Source organism: Folsomia candida, unplaced genomic scaffold (genome assembly GCF_002217175.1).
Source record: "Folsomia candida strain VU population unplaced genomic scaffold, ASM221717v1 Fcan01_Sc001, whole genome shotgun sequence".
Taxonomy (NCBI): domain Eukaryota; kingdom Metazoa; phylum Arthropoda; class Collembola; order Entomobryomorpha; family Isotomidae; genus Folsomia; species Folsomia candida.
Window position 1 is genome coordinate 20,466,506 of NW_019091193.1, and position 20,683 is coordinate 20,487,188.

Sequence of the window (20,683 nt, forward strand, 5' to 3'; positions counted from 1 at the left end):
TTTTTCTATAATTAAAAATGCATGTTATGTATATTAGTTCGGAAGACAAGAATCACTTTTGGGTCCATTGCCCTTTTTAGGACCTACAATGAGATCGTTCAGTAAGCCCATTTACCAACTAATATTATTGCCATCCTGTCATAAATATTTGTATTTCGGAGAAATGCGTTTTCCAACCGTATCATTATTATGTACATTTGTATCCCAGCTAGTCAATGTTTAGAACTTAGAGACGATTCTTTCATCTATTTTAACATAATTCCAAAGTTCCAAGATTTTAAATAACCATGATTTACATGAATCCATCCAGCACTACAAAGTAAAGTGCAAATATGTGAGCACAGTGATACAAAATCTCAACATGATCTTTCTTGGCCGCGTGCACTTGTAATCTCCCTCGTCAGTCGTCGCTCTATCTTTCCAAGTCAGCCAAGACCTTATCGTGAGAAGACTCTGCTAAACTAGTAGTTTAAAACTACTAATTTTACGAAAATGGAGTCTGATGACAGCTCATCAGACGAAAATGCCCAGATGGACATTATCTATACGTGCAGAAAGTGTGTGGGCAAGGAATTTACGAAGGAGGAACTGGACGAACATAGGACATTCCACAAGAATGAACGTAAACAGCGTAAACGAAGAAGGTTAGTTAAATCCTGTTAGTTAATTATTTTATATTAAATATTTCGTAGTCTGTATTTGTCAAACATTTTGCATTGCAGGCGTGGGGTATCACCAACTCCCTCATCTGTGACGACTACGGGCACGCTGTTTATCAGCAAGCCTCCGCCTCGTCGAACGAAGAGAAAAACGGCACAGCGAAACTCTGAACAGGATAGGCGAGCCTCGGCTCAAAATAATTATACTGGACACGCTAAAAAGAATATGAACGTCAAGTAAGTGTTTTATTTATTATATTTGCGTGTACAAAAATTTGGTACAAGACAATGCAAACGTTTATTTTAACCTTATACAGATATAACGGTGCGTAATTTAATGGCTCTACATACTCTACCTCTTGCAACCTTAATATTACTGCCTCGCCATGTGATAAAATTTTATTACCAACGTGCCTAATACAACGGAAGTCTTCTTTTTCCATGTAATTGGTGACTTTTTCACTAAACAATATCATTGCACGTCACTGCCTACAAAGAGAAATATAGTCTGTTCTCATAAGCCGCTAACCTACCGACAATGATTAAGTAATTTATAGTTGAAATATATCACAATGTACCAACCTGCCAAGTGTATATTGTTGTAAAGTGAGTATCTCGACTCAACTTTCATTTATCCTTATTGATGTATTTAAGGATTGTGTTCATTTACAGACGAACGTAATAACAAGGATATTTTGAATCCATATAATTCTAGCATAATTGATTTTTACTTGTTTGTACCTAGATATATCTATCTATTCTATTGGTTATCGAAATGTATTTTTTGAACTATTATTACGATATGGACAGAGTACTCTGTTTGTAATTGAGAGAGTCGCCGGATTGTAATTTTACTGTAATTGTCCTAGTTGGAATATATATATCTGAATATATTTCGTTACATTTTTTATAGTAAAGTATTTTTAGTAAATGAAATAAATAAGATAAGGATGAGAAATAATATTTGCCTCAGATTCCCCACATTCCATCAGCATAAATAACTGCTCCACAATCTACCCTCGGCAGGATGCGCCATCTACTCACACCCTCCAATTTGAGCCCTGTCCACCACGAGCGTCGGTCAGCAACCAAGCCAACAGACTCTCCTCTTCACCAAAAACACGTCTGTGAGCGCTCCTCTGCTGCATACACCGACTCCGCACATTTCTTTCGTCTTCTTTTCTTCTGCAATATCCACTACTTCGATTTCGATCAAGTTCTTCTCAAAATTTGGCAAACTATTCCAAATAATTTAAATTTCTAGTTAATTAAAGGAGGAACTTATTCTCCTAAGAAGAAAAAGAACTACGGGCGTATGTCAATCCAGAATTTGAACACTTTCGGTAAGCATTATTTTTGAAAGAGTTGTTAATTTTGACTTTTAATTATTAAAAGTCAAGCTGTTTTTTTGTCAAGTTTAGTTATTAGTTAAAATCAGCCCACTAACAAAATTATGTTGTTAGATTATGTACGTGTAGTTCAGCAAATCAAAGCACAAATTTCTCTCCTACATAAATGAGTCACTGTATCTGAGTATTTAATTTGTTTGTTTTTGTTGGTTCCAGACCCTTTTGCTGATGCAATTAAGGGCTCGGAAGAGGGTGTTCAAGATGGTTTCGTTCACATAAGAATCCAACAGCGCAACGGTCGTAAAACGCTCACCACGGTCCAAGGACTCTCTTCGGAATATGACTTGAAGAAAATTGTCCGTGCCTGCAAAAAGGTGTGTACACGACGATACAAAATTTTTAGCATCATCCAATTTTAGCACTGAAATAATATTATTAACAATGGTTATAATTAATTAGGAATTCGCTTGCAACGGAACTGTCGTTGAGCATCCCGAATACGGAGAAGTTTTGCAACTGCAGGGAGATCAACGAGAAAACATTTGCCAGTGGCTGACCAAAACTGGTCTCGCAAAACCAGATCAACTCAAAGTTCACGGATTTTAGATTTTTTTTGTCTTTTTGTATCAAACCTATTGCTTCTACTATTTGTAAATTAAGGTAAACATCAAGAATGTACTGAACCATCAAGAATCATCTGTATCAAATGGAATTATAATATTTGCATTAATTGCGAAAGAATATGTTGATATGAAGCAAGTTAATTTTTTTATACATTCTTGGGCACCGACATACACGTTTCATTATAAACTGTTATAAAATAGCAGCTATCACGAATAAGGCATTAAATTTAGTTCAAATTAATTCAAGATTAAAGCAGTGTCAGGAACGAATTGACTATTTATTTTTTCGTGTTTTATAAATTTTTTTTGAAGTGTAGAAATATTTTCACTTCAGCTGAATGTTGTGCACATTTATGGTAAATTGCTTGATAAACGAATTTGTCTACCTAGAGAATAAAACATTATGACACATTGGACATCTTGTGTTTCTTGCGTGAGTTTTCAAGTCAAGTTTATTCGAAAACTATATATATATATTTAATAATTTTAATGGTTCACATTACGTTCACTCCTGAAATATAGTTACTACTAGATTTTATCGTAGCAAGCATGGTCAATATTTAATGCGATGACGATAGGATACGACAGTTGCTTTTAAGATCTTGCTGGAGGTTCATGGCCATTGTTCATCCTGTTCAAAAATCAAGTTTTACTTAAATAACTGCTTAGCGAGTAAAAGTAAAAGACAATGGATTATCTATTGCAGAAAACTAAACATCAAAAGTATGTTTAAATTTAAGCTAAAGAACTATAAAAAACTTCGTCATAGATTGTCACCCTAATATGGCATCTTTAATTTTCTTGAGAAATTCTCCAGCTCCTCCTTTTCCTTCAGTTTCACTTCCTGCATTAGTAGATTGACCTGGATTGGATGCATTAGATTATTTAAAATTATATAAAATCAATCACGATTTATACAGTCATAACATAAGATTTACATTTGACACTCACCAGACTTTGTTTTAGTGACACCTTTAATCGTCCCAGGAGTATTCGTCTCATATTCTGCAAATGCACGTATTAATGCTTCTTGCTCTGGCGTAAGTCCAGTAGGGATTTTTATCTTAATGTGAACATAGTGATCTCCATGACCGAATCCGTTTACGCGTTTGATTCCTTTACCCCTAAGACGCATTCGAGTGTGCGAACTTGTGCCTGGTGGAATCTAGAAGGATATTATAGGAGAACACTGTTAAATACAGAATTTCAAATAGTGAATAGTGGACGTTAAAAAATAACTTGCCGCTTACATCAAGGTCAAAATTCTCGTGGACTCCCTTGATCCGTGTACTTCCACCAAGGGCAGCTTGACAAAATGAGATACTAGTGTCTGTATGCACATCTATACCATCTCTTGTAAAATAATCTGACTTTTCCACTCTGAACGTGATAAAAACTTCCTTTTTCCCAACCGGCATTCTAACTGTTTGAGAGTCTTCGATTCCTGAGTTTAAAATATTCTTACTCATTAATCGATCTCAATTAAAAATTATTTACTAGATATCTAAAAATAAAGTAATTTTTACTATTGAGGCATTTATACGGTATATGTACCTGCCGGAACTGGAACTGTAACGGTTTTCCGATTCACTACATTTCCTGTCCCCCGACAATTTCCACAAGGATTTGTTATTATTTGTCTAGTTCCTTTGCACCTTCTACAAGTACTTCGCATTACGAAAGGTCCTGTTGCAATGGTTTCCATTCCAGTTCCATTGCACGAAGTACATTTCTGAGTTTTTGAACCAGGTGCAGCTTTTGTCCCCTCACACTTGGGACACGTCTCTGTCACGTTTACCTTTGTGTCTTTAAGGCAACCACGTGCTGCTTCTTCAAAGGTAAGATTCATCAATATTTGCTGCAACACACGAACAACAATAAAAATAAATCTCTAGTGTCAGAATATAGACCAATTAATATTGTTGTAATAGAAGTATGTCAATTTCATAACTAAGTACCTCTTGAGCACCTCCAAATCCAAACGCTTCATCTTCTTCCCCTCCGCCACCAAAATTTCCAAACCCTTGTCCAAACGGATTACCACCAAATCGAGGATCTCGAAACTCTCCAAATATTTTTCTAAATAGCTCTTCAGGGTCAACAGACGACTGGTATTGCCATTGAGGACCTCCACCTTGTGCTCCACTACCAAATCCTCTTCCTCCCCCGTATCCTTCACGCCCCATTTGTTCCGAGGTTCGTCCCCAAGCATCATATTCTCGTCTTTTCGTATCGTCAGAAAGAACCTGTTCCAATTCAGTTGTAATTATATTATATCAACAGTCATCACGACTAATAATATTGCATTTGAATGTGTGCAGTTATACCTCATACGCTTCAGACACATCCTGAAACTTTAGTTTCGCATTAGAGTCCTTGTTGGTATCCGGGTGATATTGTTTGGCTGAAAATTAGTGAACTTATGTTAGCACTTAGAAGGGAAATTTTATGGAAAAGTGAAAAGAGAAAGACTGACATTGTGAAAGCTTTGGAAATTACAATCACGTAATCACATCTAGGAATAATTTCTTTTTTTTAAAGCTTGCAGACCCTTCGCAAATAATTATTAAAAACACTCTGAACCATTGACAATACAAAATATATCCAATTTGAAATTAAAAATTACATTATAATTTCCTTGTTGGTAGTTCCCTTACTACTAGTTACTACTAGGTCTTAGCTTCAATCATCTAATGTTATGTATGTGCTTTAAAGGTGAATAGTGAACACTATTTTTACACAAATTGGAATTGGTATCTAACCTAATTTGTAATACGCGTTTTTCACTTCTTTTGTGGCTGCGTTTTTTGGTATTCCTAAAATCTGGTAGTAATCCTTCCTCTGTGATAGATTAGAAGACACATGAATTGATCGCTTGAGTTGGATGGAAAAGTCGACTGAGATCTTGGACAAACTGGATTCAGCTGAAATGCAACAAATTATGCATGTTAGACCAATTGGTAACAATTGTGAGTGAATAATAATACACAATAATGTATGAGTCGCACAGTACGATATTCTTATTTAATAAGACAGTATCCTCAAACATTTAGAATGAGATCGACATGTGCACTTTTTGGTGCAGTCTGCAGTCCAACCGTCACAAGGCATTTAACAAAACATGTAAGTAACGTGCAAAAAATTCTACTTTTCACCTGCTGTAGTTTTACTAGTTTTTATAGAGCTGAGGGGGTGGCACCGGTTATGATTGGGTCGAATTAAGGTGTGGTATCCTCTGCTGCTTGCACCTCGACTTCGAATGACTTGATTGGATGGGCGTAGAAGCAGCCCCTCTAAAGCTTTCCTGGAAACAAGTAGCTTCCCACTCACAGTACTTGCCATGATTTTCTTGTTTTTGTACAATGCACTGTGAAGTAACTAGTTTATGTATTCAAATTATGTAAGAGCTAGCGAGAAATGTATCATGTGGATGAGGTGACTGGGACCAATTATAACTAGATAACTAACCTTCTCGAACACCATAAATAAAATAACTAGACTTGTCAAAATCAGCAGGGACTTACATTCACAAAATCACAAACGTGTTCCCACAAAATCGAGGAAAGGTGTGCGACAAAAATTGAGATTTCGGTCCCCCTTCCCGCAAGCAGTAACTCGATGGCACCTTCGGCCGAGATTATGATGCAACCGCTACTCAACACTTGGACATATCCATGAATAAAAAATGTCATTCCTTGTTTTTTTAGTGCATTTTAGAAAGTTACTAATATTTTTTATATATTCCGGACTCAGAGGTCGCTATAAAAAATAAAAATGTTATGGTTTATTCATATCTCATTCGGTTTGAATTATTGAAAGTCTGCATACATTTTGTATTTGTTCTAAATTCTAATATTTAGTCACCCAAATTCACTTAATGAAAACGTACACGTCAGGCAAGACCAGTACGGTGGTGTCATTCATTTAATAATTAATAGTTATTAATTCAATAAATTATGAGTTATAAAAAATAATGTAGAATTTATTTGCGATTAGTTGAAAGAACAAAGAGCATAAAAAGAAACTTGTGCTGTCCTGCCATCTCGACGTGCGGACTGGAGTGGCCGAGCTATGGCGCGGCATCAGCGGAGAGCCGACGACTCGAAAGCTTCCCTTGCAACTTGCTTGCCGGTGGTTGTAAATTATTCAAACTAGAAAAATAAAGAATTTTGAAACTAAATAATTTCAAAACATTTTTGTCAAACGCCTCATTGATTTTGAGTGCAAGTTAAGCAACTTTTGTTGAATTACTTTATCAATTAAACAATTGGAGAATGGCACTCGTTTGCGCAAGTACGAATTTGTTTATTTGCCTTTCAGTTCATGAAGCATTTAAATTTTGCATTACTTTAATATTGAATATTTTGTTCCTTCTAGTTTCCAATCACGTCCCAGACACCGCCGTAATTGCACCAACATCTGGCACCGTCTTTGAGAAACGATTAATTGAAAAACTTCTGGCAGAGAATGGAGGCAAGGACCCAATAAATGGAGAGCCCTTGGATATTGATCAACTTATAGAGATTAAAGGTATGTTGTCTTGTGATTATGTGATCACTTGTTGAGGTCCACCTTTGTTCCATGTAACGTGTCACACATGATGGCTGCAATACTTGATGAGTGTTTATTTAATTTCAAATTTCTTAGCTCCTGCATTCGTTAAACCCAAACCTCCTAGTTGCACAAGCATCCCTGCTATTCTTAAAATTCTTCAGGATGAATGGGACGCAATGGCACTTCACAGGTACATTGTTGAACAACAAGTTTGTTAATGTGTCGTGTGTTGTTGTGACTGGATAATTTATTTTTCTAGCTTTACGTTGAGCGACCAACTGAACATTGCTAGAAAAGAGTTGTCCCTTGCCTTGTATGAACGTGAGGCCGCGTGCAGAGTTATTGCTCGCCTGACAGATGAGGTGGCGGAAGCTCGTGGGGCCCTTGCGACCCTTAAACCTCAAACCCAGGCGTATGTTGCAACGGGTGGACAAGCAGGAGTAAGTATAGTTTAAATTAACGTTGAATTAAGTTGAATTTGTTATAATATACTATTTAATCGTATAATTCTAATAATTTCGCAGGCGTTTGAAGCAGCAGGAGGACAAACAGTGGCGATCGGCATCAGTGCTGAAATTCATCAGAAACTACAGGATACTGCAGCTGTTCTCACACAAGAAAGGAAAAGAAAGGGCAAAGCAATTCCTCAAAATCTAGCATCAGCAGAAGCCATTAAAGAATATCAAGTCATTGCATCTCATACTGTAAGTTTTAATCGTCCAACGTAAATAATATTCATACACAATTTAAATTACGTGTTACAATTTAGCCTATATCTTATTTTACGTTTTATTTAGGGACTACATAGTGCCAGTAGCCCAGGGATTCTGTGTTTGGATATCCAAGGAAGTACTGTGGTCACGGGAGGAAATGATAAAATTGTTACCGTATTCAATAAAGAAAGCGAACAAGTTGTTGCCTCCATGAAAGGACATTCAAAGAAAGTTATTTCTGTTCTTTGTCATCAAGACGAGGTGCGTAGATCATATATAGTAGTTTTATATACGTGTTATATACATTTTATTTTAAAATATTCAGTTTTAAATAATGTTTATATCACTGTAATATGTCTTGTAGACTTCTGTGTTGAGTGGTTCCCTGGATTGCACGATTCGCTTGTGGGATGCACAATCATCTCAACTCCGTCAAGTGATCCGTGCCCATGATGGAGCTATTACTGGACTTTCTCTGCATGCTACAGGGGATTACATACTCTCATCCTCAATGGATCAGTACTGGGCATTTTCAGATTTTCGAACTGGATCTGTTCTGGCTAAAGTGGTTCGTACCTTTTGAAATTTACAGACTTTCAAGTATGGGTTGTTATAATTGATAAATTATTTTAAAATGGTTTAGATAGGAGACGAGGAAAGTCCGTTGTTTGCTGCAAAATTCCATCCTGATGGTTTGATCTGTGCGATTGGAACTTTGAAATCCGTCGTAAGAATTTGGGACTTGAAGGAACAGTCAAATGTTGCAAATTTCCCTGGACATAATGGGAGAATTATTTCAATTGCATTTTCTGAAAACGGATATTACTTGGCCACTGCTGCAGAAGATGCATGTGTCAAATTGTGGGATCTGCGAAAACTCAAAAACTTTAAAACCATCGAAATGGCTGATAACTACTCTATCACTGATTTAGCCTTTGATCAAACTGGTACCTATTTGGCAGTGAGTGGCTCGGATGTCAGGTATTATTGAAATATTTGTTTGTCAATTTGTTTTATCCTTTCTATATATTTGCATGCATATTTATGTGTATCTGTTTAATTCCAGAGTCTATGGTTGCAAGTTGTGGAATGAAATTGCTGTGTATAACGATCACACTGGTACTGCTACTGGTGTTCGATTTGGACAAAATGCATCATTTATTGCGTCAACTTCTTTGGATCGCTCCCTGAAAATTTATGGAGAACAGCAGTAGGTTGTAAAACAAAGTAGTTATATCTATATATGTATATATATTTCGTTATAATACAATTTAAGACAGGACTATTACGTAATTAGACTTTTACTTTACCAGCTACTATTCGTTTGAAATACTTTTTGTATACATTCTCGTTGCTGTAATTTATTAATTAATCAATTAAACAATACTTGATCACTTCTTAATCCTGGATTAAATAATTTTAAATGTCATACACAAATGTCTCTCGTGCATTTGCTTAAAACCTGGTTTGACTTTAATATTAATTTTAATATCCCGTGTACTTGTCCGGTTCTTACATGCAGAAATTCATGTGGATAATGTAACATTATTAATGTTACGCCTAGATCTTACGAGTTTACCTTGCAACAAACAAAATCAAACATTTTAGCATAGCACAGATTATACTACAAGCAACCGCTTCTTTTTGTCCCATGTAATTTACCAAAGCATATTTCAGAAGAGAATTTATTTGGAAAGTCGACCTTTGCTTGCAGAGTTCGAATATTGATTCGCATAATAAAAAATTGTTACTTCATACATAAGTAGGGGTGCAAACAATAACTAACACAGCTTAATTACATATGCACGACTTCATAATTTCTGCTGGGATGCAACGGCGTGGGTCAGGTAACCAAACAGACCAACACCCGAGAGAGAAACTGCGTGTTTAATCCCCTCATGCTCGTGTGGACATATTGGCATTATTACTTAAAATTCATCTTGTGACTTGAACTGACGATGAGAAGATAGATATGCAAAAGCCCCAGGGCTCCCAAGAATAAATAGAGCAACGACATATTGCTATACTTGTGTGACATGACGCTATGCTACCCTATTCATATTTTACTCTCTCTCACACTCACTCACCTGCACATGCAGATCACTATTGTTAATGTATTGTTGCCTATGAATATTGCTGTTATTTGCCAAGGCAAGCTATATTGCATTCATGGGTTGCTGTGTTATTATGTGGACAACTTTTAGTTTTTGCTGTTGGTTCGTGGTACACTCCTCGCTCGTATTAACACTCACTGCAAAAAGATAATAACAATAATTTTATGTAGTCTAGCAGAGCTTGATTCACAGGTAGCATCATTTCAACTAACCTTAATTAAGCTATTATTTACTCTTGGTTTAACGATTTATTAGACTTTATGATTACTTGTATTCGCTGCATCTACATAACATATATGTGCCGTATGGTGTTATAATTGAGACGAGTTTACTGATCCAGAGAGGATAGTTGAATTGAAAGTGTGTGTTACGTTAAAAGTTTCGACTTATTGTATTGGTGGTAAGTTCCTTTGAAGATAAAATTTTTCTGTTTAAGGTTCATGAACAGCCTTGGACAGAGGCCCTGAAATTATATTACTTTATTATTACCTACTTTCATAATATACATACATAGTATCTGTCTCAATTTTGTCAAACTAGGTGAGTAGGATCATCTTTCCAGAGACGAATGTAGGCTACCCAAATGGATAATATGCTGCAATAATTCCATGTATTTCTATTTACTAAACTAAGATTTTAAGACTAAGGTTAAAAGGAAGGTTACAGGGTGCATCTGGTTTGTTATTGCTTTCATTTGACAAAGTGATAAACCACATCAAATGCACATGTATGCAACAAGAATATTGCTAAATTCTAAGTCTACACGACTACCTGACAACAATACCCTTTACATATATTTACCTAGTGATTCTACCTGTGGTTCTATTTATCAGGGTTTGTCAATTCAAAGTACTTCACAGGCATTTACTTAGTTAGAATATGGTTTAACTTGGCATTTACTAATGTTTCCAAGTTGAAACATGTAGCAGTCCAGTAGTTTTAACCCAACCAACGTAATTGCGATACATAAATTGGATCAGAGTATCATTTTTCATGAGAAAATTCACAAACCAGTTAATTGCACAAAATACTGAGAATCTACGTATATGTACATAGTTAGGCATCATAATCCACAGCGTGTACTGCATTGATTTAAGAAGGAAGTTGAGCTAGAAAATTTTATATGCAAACAATAAAAATTGTTTTTCTGTCCAGATTTAAGTCGTGTATACTCCATATTTATTCGCCAACATGGAGCGAGGAATCTATAAACGAATTTTACACTGTGGTTTGGTTATCGCGTCATTGGTCATAGTGAGCGCAATACCGGTCGAGGAAGAGCTAAGGATCTCACCCAAGGAGCTGGCTGCTTTGCAACAGGTTGGTAGTTTCCTCCCATTATGCATGTGCAGAAATGTTTTTAATCATAAATAAGCATGAAGTATTCTGATGTAACACATATAGGCATTTATTGTTCTTTTTGCAGTACAAGCAAATTATCCTTCCTAGACTCAAGCACGACTATATGAAGACAGACCTCTATCTAATAAGGTTTCTCAGGGCTGCTAACTTGAATTTAAAGGACGCTGAGCAGCGTATGATTGATGTAAATTTGCAAAACTTTGCATATGAAATATGTGCAAATTTCTACATATTCTTTTCTTAATTTCTCAATCTTTCTTGTCATGTCATGTCACTTGTAGAACTTAAAGTTTCGAGAGGAGAATAACCTTGAAGGGATACTTAGTGAGGATTGGTCCGATATAGAAAACGACTATCCATACAGTACAGACACCGTAGACAAGGAAGGACGACCAAGTAAGTGGAATATGATGTGAATGTCGATGAGACAAAAAATGTAAAAAAAAATTATTGGAATTTCTTCCCATATTGCATAGTTGTCTCATTTTCCCTGGGTGATTGGGACTTGCGGAAGGGCATTGTCCAAGGAAAACGTGACCGTGTGATCCGCTACTTGGACAAGGCTTTCGAGGACGTTGCTCTCCAAATCCGGGAGAAACAGGCGAGAGGAGAAAATGTGACGCAGGCAAGGCCAAACACAAACCTGCAAATTAAAGTTCTATTAAGTTAAAGTTACATCTAATTAAAATTAAAGTAATCCAATTTTTAGGCCATTTTTCTGATCAACCTGGCTAATTTTAATTTGGCTCAACAAGGATGCTTTCAATGTAAAACGACATATTTACATAGATGAAATCGTATTCATTATTAATAAGTTTGCCTAATATTGTTTTTCTAACTATCCAACAAATGCATTGTCTTTTCAGGTTTGCCAACAATTTATCAGTACTTTCTCCACCAAGTACACTTCCCAAATCTTTCAGATAAAATTATCCTAGTGAATAGTAAGTCATCCCGATGCGTAGTTGAAGTTCATATTTTAAATATATGCTATGAATTTACCATTACAGCTCCAGGGTTGTTTGAAACCGTGCTTCAACTCCTTCAGCCCATCATGGCTCCAGAGACAAGAGTTGCGCTGAGAGTTTTTGGTCCAGATAAGGACAAGTGGCGAAATTATCTGTACTCCTTAGTAGACAAGAATCAACTTTATACAGAATTCGGTGGAACACGACGACATCCTTATTAGCTAAATAAAGTTATCAAGTGAATAGGATGCTTCGAACATACGATTACAGATACTGATAGTTATTATTACGAAGTATACATTTCAGACCAATCTCCAATTGATACATTAATTTTCAATATTCAAAAAACAAATGGTCAATGTCAAGTTCTTACCAAGTGAACTAAATAAATAATAATACATTCACTTCATACAAAGTTTGAATTAAGCTTCAAGCTAAGAAAAAAATTCATAGAAAATTAAGGCAATTTCAATACGTATACGTACATTAAGAAGAAACATTTAGGAATTATTGTACTACTTCTCTTGATCTGCGTTGTTTACTTATTGCACTATCAGAAAGAGAAACCTGTGTCGCATACGTACGTACTAGGGTGTAATTTTCATACCCTATTACCGTTGGTGCACTATATGCATATGAAATGGCATAATACTTTGAATGGTCTTCGGAGTTCTGTATAAAACTCGGACTAATTACAGTCTGTCTATAAGTAGCATTCATTCGTTTTCTTCAAAGCAGCAACCCCGTGGAGTTGAATGAGACGAAATACATAAAACCGAAAAAGTCTCACTTATGTCCTCCGTTTGCATGGACCTGCAGTGAGACATAACGCAAACCACCACTTACTCCATCACGGAAACACCGAGTTTCTCCCGTGCACAGAACTTTCTCCACTCCGATTTCATCCCATTTCGCCAGTTCATCTCCACACTTCAGTGAGCAAACAACTCTCTCTCTCTTTTCACCAGGTCCTCCACTTTCTCCTCCCGGTGTCCAGAAAATCGCCTTAGACAGAACGCTCTTTGGGATTTTCTCTCATTCTCAGTTGATGCATTCGTCTCTAAACAAGGCGACATTCGTGTTGTACAAATTCAGTGACAACATGTTTAGTGAAAGTGGATCTTCAAAAATCTAATTTGTATATTCATGAAAAAAACGAGAAATTCATATCATTGACGTCAGACCACAGCAGCCGACAAACTTAAGCACATGTAGATGAAGTGATTTGAGATGAGAGGGGAAGCAGTGGGGCTATGTTCTTGTAGGCTACAAACAAACGTGTCGTGGATACATGTAAGAGTTTTGACAAAAGTAATCAACGTTGACTGACGCTCGTCTTGTACTACATACATCTGAATTCTCGGACACATTACCTTCATCATCGTCATCGACTCTGATCAATCAGCCAACCAAAAAAATAGTGAAAGTATGGCAAGGATGTAGAAATATGGTGAAGAAAGCAACTTATGTTTGGTACATCTGTGGGTTGAAGCATGGCTCACTTAAGCATAAAGCCACATATGTCCACCAGAAGTGGTGGCTGTGGTGATGTGACATTTTCACTTGGTGTGGGTGAAGTCAAGTCATCATTCGTTTGCTTACATGTAGTACCACCGACTAGAAAAGCACACTTTGTAGTGGCAGTGGTGAAAGTGCTGTGCCAAAATGAATTACGGAGGCAGAATGCTACGCCATAACATTTCTCTCACCAATAATAACGTTGCTTTTGTGCTATGAACGAATGGTGAAGCTGGTGGTGAACATTTGGAAACGCACTCTGAATGATCCACTTCCTTATTCCGTGAGACATATCGGGTGGTTGACTGACAGCTTACATAATTTGGACGAAAATAGCGTATATGTGAAGTCAGAACAATACACTGCATCAATATTGTTGAAATTGGTGAACAATCTGGACAAGAAATTTGTAAACAGTTTTACGCCAGAGACACTGCTTTCTCTTTGTAAAATAGTGTGGAGGAAAAATAGATAGACAATCAGTGGATATGTGGGCAACATATTCGTGAGAGGAGAAACTGGTAAGTTACTGATAATGACAACTTATAAAGCAAAAATAAGAGTATTTTGAAATGTCGATCCGAACATAACTTTATGATTTCCGTCAAGTAGTAGCAATCGTTCGTTAATCCATGGGTCTCAGGCATGATGCAAACTTTACAAAGTATTCTTTTTATTGGGTTATATGTCAATTACGCAACAAATTGTCCTTCCTATTCACACTTTTCACTTGTTAAATTGAGATGAAAGTTGCGGAGAAATGAAATGCATATGGTTTTGGTTGCATGGTTGGGCTGGTGGTGGTGGTGGCGGAGAAAGTCATTCTGACCATATGGTGTGATTCAGTGTAAATAATCATTCTCCAGACTCCTTTCACCAAACGTTGGCCGGCGACTGCGCCACGACGACACACACAGAAGTCAGACCCATGTTGCTTGCTCCTGTTCCCCCACGGCTCGCTTCCATGTCTCACTCACGAGTAAGGAGTTTAAGTGATCCATAAATCACGTCGACAGGGATGACCTAGCTCAGCGATGACATGGACGACGGTGTAGCGTGACTAATTGTGACATTCATAAAACGAAATACAAAACTTGAGTCTAAGCTACGTAGATTTAAACTTAATTCCTAACCAAGTGTATAAACTGTGGTCATGATGATCTCCAATATTTAATTTAATTATCACCCGTTCAATTAACCAATGAAACGCATTAACACATACATACGTACATAGTTCATGCAGACTAAATTTATCAGTAACGCTGAAGAAAACCCAAGACTTGCTGATTTTTTTTCTCCCTTGTTTCTTTCAATTCTGATCCAAACTAGATCAAAAAGATGACATAAAAGTATGTATTGGATCCCAATCTGATCAACAAGCAATGTACATATTCTTATTTTCTCGGTGTCGTCGTATACCCACATTTCATGGACTTGGAAAGCATGAAAAACAACTAGTTGCATGATTAGATTATTCTCTTTTTGCATTGCTATGCAGCCTGGGTGTCACATTTCCATCGTCTCAAATAAAGGAGACAACCAACAACTAAATTATATTGTTGTCAGTTCATTTGCCTTTCTCTCTTGCCCTTTCAGTCTTGCTCTACTTGCGTAGCTTTCTGGAATATGCAGCCCATGCATGTAAAAGACATTACTGTCCCAGAAAACATACAAATTGCAATTTTTATACATTGAGAATGGGTATCCATTGTAATGCGTGGGCTAATAACATTTGATAACGTTGTATTCCCTGCTGACAGCATCATAGACATGTATGTAGATATGTAACTGAATGTGGAATTCATAGTTGCTAACAAATCCATTCTCAAAATTTATTAGTGTTCTTATAGCTTTTTTCAGGAAAGGATTTACAGGTTTTTCAAACAACTACAATAGTTCTTGAACGAGTAGCTGAATCTGTATCTGCTATTTAACTACTCATTTCGTTCATAAATATTAGTAAACCACTCCAGGTTATGGCAAAACGAGTGACGCGTGGGTGGGTGGATCTTGTCCAGCAGGCCAAGTTGTGAGAGCAAGAACAAAATAAAGTCATATGATGATAGTGGAAATCAAAACTATGTGATGACAGAGAAAATTTTTCAGTGATGCTATCAGCAATGCAAAAAATTAATGATACAAGATTTTTCACTTTATCATTTGTCGCAACCGTTAAGGGAGTAGCTACTAAATGTCAAAGCAATCGTGGTGGTGATAAGCAGCATTAGTTATTGCTTGTACTAACTACTATAACTAAATTGTGCTAAACTATAATTATACTAGTATTATTATACTATAGTGTCACTAGGTTGAAACCTAGTGATCATTTTTGGTAATTCATTTCAACCAATCGCAAAAAACATATTAAGCTGGCTGAGCTAGATTAACAATTGGTAACAATCAATCAATTTCATAATTGATTGGGGAAATTGTTGTTACCAATTCTGGATCGGGTCCGAAACCCGTTCTTCCCCGATCGCAATGGGGCATTGTACTGTTCATAATGTTTTTATTTCGTACTCAAATTACTCGGCCAATTGTTGACCGATTTTAAAATTTTAAAAAGTTATAGATGAGTTAAAGTTTTGGGGTGGTTTTTACTTTCGAATTGGGATGTGCTCGACTGAAAGGAAAGTCCCACCCGATGGGGACAGGATTATCTCGTCCCGTGGGAAGCCCTAAGCAATTTGGTTGAATATATAAATGTGCATGAATGTGCTGGCAATACGAAGCATTAAACAGAACATACAGACTATGTACCGAAATGAAGGGAAATATCAACTCCAACGATGTGCGATACAACGAAATGGAGAGAAAGAGTGGCTCAGGAAGGATTAATAAGTTAAAATAAAATAAATGTCATCCAATCACTTTCACCGCGAGTGCTGTGTAACCCCGGTGGTGTTGGCTATTTTCAACATCAACCACATTATTTTATACCTGAATAAGAGGTCAAAAGTCAAAGCAAATGTGTGCAGAGCTAAGTTTTTGGTGTCAAATAATATTTAACAAACATTTGACCATCCCCCACCACAGGAGGAGCTAGGCATTAGTAGTAGTCCGGACAATTCGGACAAAAAAATTTAGAAGCGGACTCTGTCCCTGGGCCAAATGAAGTCTGTAGGGTATGTTACTAATATTTTCAAGTGTCTCATAAATATTGAAATTTTTGTTGTTCGAAATATTAATATTTCGAACTATTCGAACTATTTCTATTGAAATTGCCAGTTTTTCAAAAATATTTAAATATATGGTTTTTCATAGTTTCAATATTTCGACTATTCTTGACCAAAAATTTTGGTTACAGCTTACTTTTCTGGGTACAAGTTACCATGCACCTGACATAGTATGTCAGGTGCATGGTAACTTGCTGTTAAACAGCAAAAATTTCACCTTACTATTAGAAGAATTAAAAAAAACAATGCTGGTCACTCTATTGGATCCCCTGCTACAAAACTTGTAGAAATTTACACAATATTCGATGCTATTTACTCCCAAACTGGGAGTCCCAGTGGTCATGCAACCACTGGACCGATCATTCTCATCTTTCTTCTCACTCATGTCAAAGTATACATTTTAAGACAAGTCTCTAACAATCGGTGCAGTGGTTCATCTATTAGCGTCTTACAGCCGGACATTACGATTCCGCAAGTCTTATGTAGTTCAGGCTGAAAATTGTTTATTTGTCACTGATTTATGTAAACTGACAGATACATGTAATGTACTACTAAGATTGAAGCTATCACAGCAGGAATTATGTTATCCCAGTAAATTATTATATACTATGAATATAAATAAATAAGGTTTCCGAAGAGTGGGAGAGCTCAACAGGTTGTTTTCTTATAATCTCATCGATTTTCTTTCTCCATCTTCTATGTTTACTTGAATTCACTTTCTCCCCAACCCTAAACGCAAACAAATATCTCTCTTAGCTCTCCCAGAAATCGGGAAGGATAAATAAACCAAAAGTATAACGTAGACATCAATTTCACTTGTTTGGATAATGGATTAGAACCGCCTCCCCCAACGAATTTAGTATTTTAAGAAGGAAAAGGAGTGTTTGGACTGAATATATATTCGGTGAACCATATATTCAATTCACTCAGGAGAGGAGGTTGCGTACTATCAACTCACGGATCTCAATGCCCTTTGGATATGTTATAGTTGCATGAGCAATAGCCCTGAAGTGGTTTGATGCCACGGCCACATTTGCGCCCGCCACACCCACTCAAAGGTGCCCAAAAACGCTTTCACTCCAGCTTTCACTCATTAAAATCCACGCCAAAAATCCAATTTTACTCTTATTTTGAAATTTCTTTCGCCATTATACTCCCTGATAGTTGTTTTCTTATATCCAACTTCAAACTCAACTTTTGGAACTTTTTAGCATTTATAAAATTTAAAATTCCAAATGAGCATTGTTTCAGTAATCAACAACGCAAATTATCCCCGTGAAATAGTCATCGAAAAAGTTGAGTTTGATGTTGAATATAAGAAAACAACTATCTGGGAGTATAATAGTGAAAGAAATTTCAAAATACGAGTAAAATTAGATTTTTGACGTGGTGTTGAATGAGTGAAAGCTGGAGTGAAAGCGTTTTTTGGGCACCTTTGAGTGGGTGTGGCGGGCGCAAATGTGGTCGTGGCATCAAACCACTTCAGGGTTGTTTTTCATACTTGGGACACTATAACATATCCAAAGGGCATTGAGATCCGGAATACACAACCTCCCCTCCTCTGGTGAACCATGTTATTCTGACATTTTCATGAATTACATGTTCGTATGAAACCAGCTTTTGAAGCTTGTAGTATATAACTACACTGAAATTGAAATTTGTGTCTATCCAAAATGGCGATATTATAATGATTGACTTTCATGGTCTTCTAGGTATGTATGCAAAGAACGGGGGACGTACGAAAATCAGGGACAAGTACAAAACCTGAACTTGAGCAACAGAGCTCGCATTATTCTCGTCGTCATCATATTTTCTGCTTCAGGTGCATGCCAAAATTAGTGGGAAGCAGAATGTTCGGAGGCGGTCGTGGGGGAGGGGTGAGTAGCAGTCTCGGGTGAGTGCCTCCAGCCACCAATGCCCCACCGGAACCATCGCCACTTGACGCAACAACAGCTGGTGAGCAGTGCCTCCAACTCTCTGTTCACCGTCCCCCCTCCAAACCTCCGTTGCCAACCACCCCCGCCGCCACCACCACCAGTCACCCAGACTCCCCCGCCCCTCATTACCGACACCCTCACAGCTTGCCTCGACGTCAACGGCACCTACGTCTGCACCTCCTACAGCCCTCGATGCTACATCATCCAAAAGGTCAGGCTCGCCAATTCAACCAATTCAACCTATTTTATATGCATACATATTGCAAGAGAACTATGTGTTTGAAGAGGAAGCTAAGTAGAAATCAAACGGTCGGCGAAACCGAGAACGGCTAAAATTCCCCCTACTTCATTAATTAATTATATAAGCTATGAAAATTCTGTGTCCTTACAAACAAATAACTTAATCAGCTAGTGGGCTTTTTAGAAATAATATGTAGTAGTAGATTGAGTATGAATTGCGTTAATAATAAATTTGTTGTATTGATTATTGATTAATGTGTTTAGTAGTTATGAATATCTAATGAATGATATATGACTTACAATTCCTACACGAGAGTTGTTCTTTGTTCATTTCATCCATTTACTTGGTTCGAAGAATTACATTAAGCTTTTGTGCTTGCAGTTGACGCCGAATAGTGTGACGGTGACTCCAGCGAACGCCAGCGTTCCTCCTCCCGCACCTCCCGCATTGCCGACCTTCCCGCCTGGGCAGCGACCCGGCGGTCTTCAGCATCGGAGTGGGAAGCATCAGCATGAGGGGACCAGCAGCTCCACTGGGTCTGGAGCAACAAGAGTGAGCATGCAGTTTGTAAAATATGCAGCTTTCTCCACTCGTGCCACTTTCTCTTTTGCATGATCCCTTTAAACTGGTTCTATGTTGAATACCATTTTGGCCCAATATCGCACACTGTATGTATAATCTATCCAGTACAATAAAGTATGCATACATTATACTAAAGCGAAGTATAAGCAAAAAACCAGAAAAAATGAGTATATAGTTTACATGTTTTTCGCGCAATTCTACAGTTTCGACAATTTCCCGATGATCAATTTCTGAGATTACTATCATTCTTTACCTTTCCCCAATTATACTATCTCTCTTCTTGCATTCATTAAGCTTATTTTGTTTTCCAACATTTTATTGAGTTAACGTATGTTTTAAAACTGAATCATGCAAAGGAATAAGAATCCTTATGTGCAGATAATATGTACCTGTACATCTTGGCTTCTTATACTAATCTTATACAAATATTGGCTGGTTGTTCTTGCAGCAAGGGCTTGGCGGCGGACCTGTGGTGACAGGGGGAGTGGCACAACATCCCTTCCTCGCCAAGCAGCATGGGGTCAGTGGCGTGGCGCGACACCACAACCGTTACCATCGCAAGTCGCCCCAAACTTTCTCCCCATTCGAGATACCCGCTGCTCCCTCCTCTAAAGGTAAAAACTCCCAACCAAGGGAGCACACAATGAATATCTCCATTCTCATCACCCTTCGCAATTAGTTCAAAAATTGGTTTAAAAAAATTACAAACAATGAAATAATTTCCTCCTCAAATGTCATCCTAAAACCAACAAACCCGAATACAAACAAATGAAGTGATGGACCAAAATTACATTTAATCATAAGAAGAGTTATTTTTGTCCGTTTTGGTTTTATTTATATTAAAAGTCTTTGTTAAAAATTTTGATTGATTTTTGGCCCATTTGAGG

At 37.2% G+C, this 20,683-nt stretch overlaps 6 protein-coding genes across 10 annotated transcripts; 5 read left to right on the plus strand and 1 right to left on the minus strand.

Annotated features, from left to right (window-relative positions):
- The first annotated feature begins 281 nt into the window (after positions 1-281).
- Positions 282-1,620, plus strand: LOC110860266. Its single transcript, XM_022109324.2, has 3 exons — positions 282-644; positions 723-896; positions 977-1,620. The coding sequence occupies exons 1-3, from the start codon at positions 493-495 to the stop codon at positions 990-992; spliced, it is 342 nt and encodes a 113-aa protein (XP_021965016.1). The 5' UTR covers positions 282-492; the 3' UTR covers positions 993-1,620.
- Positions 1,621-1,807: 187 nt separating this feature from the next.
- Positions 1,808-2,772, plus strand: LOC110851275 (eukaryotic translation initiation factor eIF1). The gene is made up of 3 exons (XM_022098992.2): positions 1,808-2,002; positions 2,225-2,382; positions 2,468-2,772. Exons 1-3 carry the CDS (start codon positions 1,975-1,977, stop codon positions 2,612-2,614), a joined length of 333 nt encoding a protein of 110 aa, XP_021954684.1. The 5' UTR covers positions 1,808-1,974; the 3' UTR covers positions 2,615-2,772.
- Positions 2,773-2,922: 150 nt separating this feature from the next.
- On the minus strand, positions 2,923-6,338 carry LOC110851250 (protein tumorous imaginal discs, mitochondrial). 3 transcript variants are annotated; one of them, XM_022098973.2, is made up of 10 exons: positions 6,156-6,338; positions 5,787-6,009; positions 5,394-5,555; positions 4,959-5,035; positions 4,590-4,877; positions 4,186-4,489; positions 3,882-4,075; positions 3,583-3,796; positions 3,409-3,493; positions 2,923-3,262 (listed from the first exon to the last, which is right to left on the minus strand). In XM_022098973.2, exons 1-10 carry the CDS (start codon positions 6,321-6,323, stop codon positions 3,226-3,228), a joined length of 1,752 nt encoding a protein of 583 aa, XP_021954665.2. In that variant the 5' UTR covers positions 6,324-6,338; the 3' UTR covers positions 2,923-3,225. The 3 variants fall into 3 exon arrangements, with proteins under 3 accessions (XP_021954665.2, XP_021954648.1, XP_021954655.1); XM_022098956.2 differs by having other exon boundaries at positions 3,057-3,262; positions 6,100-6,215; XM_022098963.2 differs by having other exon boundaries at positions 3,061-3,262; positions 5,787-5,998; positions 6,100-6,221.
- Positions 6,339-6,711: 373 nt separating this feature from the next.
- Positions 6,712-9,329, plus strand: LOC110850093 (pre-mRNA-processing factor 19). The gene is made up of 9 exons (XM_022097580.2): positions 6,712-6,924; positions 7,009-7,161; positions 7,279-7,375; positions 7,445-7,625; positions 7,710-7,889; positions 7,983-8,159; positions 8,263-8,466; positions 8,542-8,879; positions 8,965-9,329. Exons 1-9 carry the CDS (start codon positions 6,906-6,908, stop codon positions 9,110-9,112), a joined length of 1,497 nt encoding a protein of 498 aa, XP_021953272.1. The 5' UTR covers positions 6,712-6,905; the 3' UTR covers positions 9,113-9,329.
- Positions 9,330-10,060: 731 nt separating this feature from the next.
- LOC110860215 (phosphatidylinositol/phosphatidylcholine transfer protein SFH2) lies at positions 10,061-12,757 on the plus strand. Of its 3 annotated transcripts, XM_022109277.1 has the most exons (9): positions 10,079-10,204; positions 10,268-10,412; positions 11,168-11,332; positions 11,439-11,558; positions 11,656-11,770; positions 11,851-11,999; positions 12,084-12,141; positions 12,241-12,318; positions 12,385-12,757. In XM_022109277.1, the coding sequence occupies exons 3-9, from the start codon at positions 11,204-11,206 to the stop codon at positions 12,561-12,563; spliced, it is 828 nt and encodes a 275-aa protein (XP_021964969.1). In that variant the 5' UTR covers positions 10,079-10,204; positions 10,268-10,412; positions 11,168-11,203; the 3' UTR covers positions 12,564-12,757. The 3 variants fall into 3 exon arrangements, with proteins under 3 accessions (XP_021964975.1, XP_021964969.1, XP_021964963.1); XM_022109283.2 differs by lacking the exon at positions 10,268-10,412 and having other exon boundaries at positions 10,061-10,204; XM_022109271.2 differs by having other exon boundaries at positions 10,089-10,412.
- Positions 12,758-16,677: 3,920 nt separating this feature from the next.
- LOC118435355 (heparan sulfate glucosamine 3-O-sulfotransferase 4-like) lies at positions 16,678-20,557 on the plus strand. Its single transcript, XM_035851339.1, has 4 exons — positions 16,678-16,985; positions 18,749-19,184; positions 19,596-19,766; positions 20,245-20,557. Exons 2-4 carry the CDS (start codon positions 18,951-18,953, stop codon positions 20,473-20,475), a joined length of 636 nt encoding a protein of 211 aa, XP_035707232.1. The 5' UTR covers positions 16,678-16,985; positions 18,749-18,950; the 3' UTR covers positions 20,476-20,557.
- The last annotated feature ends 126 nt before the right edge of the window (positions 20,558-20,683 follow it).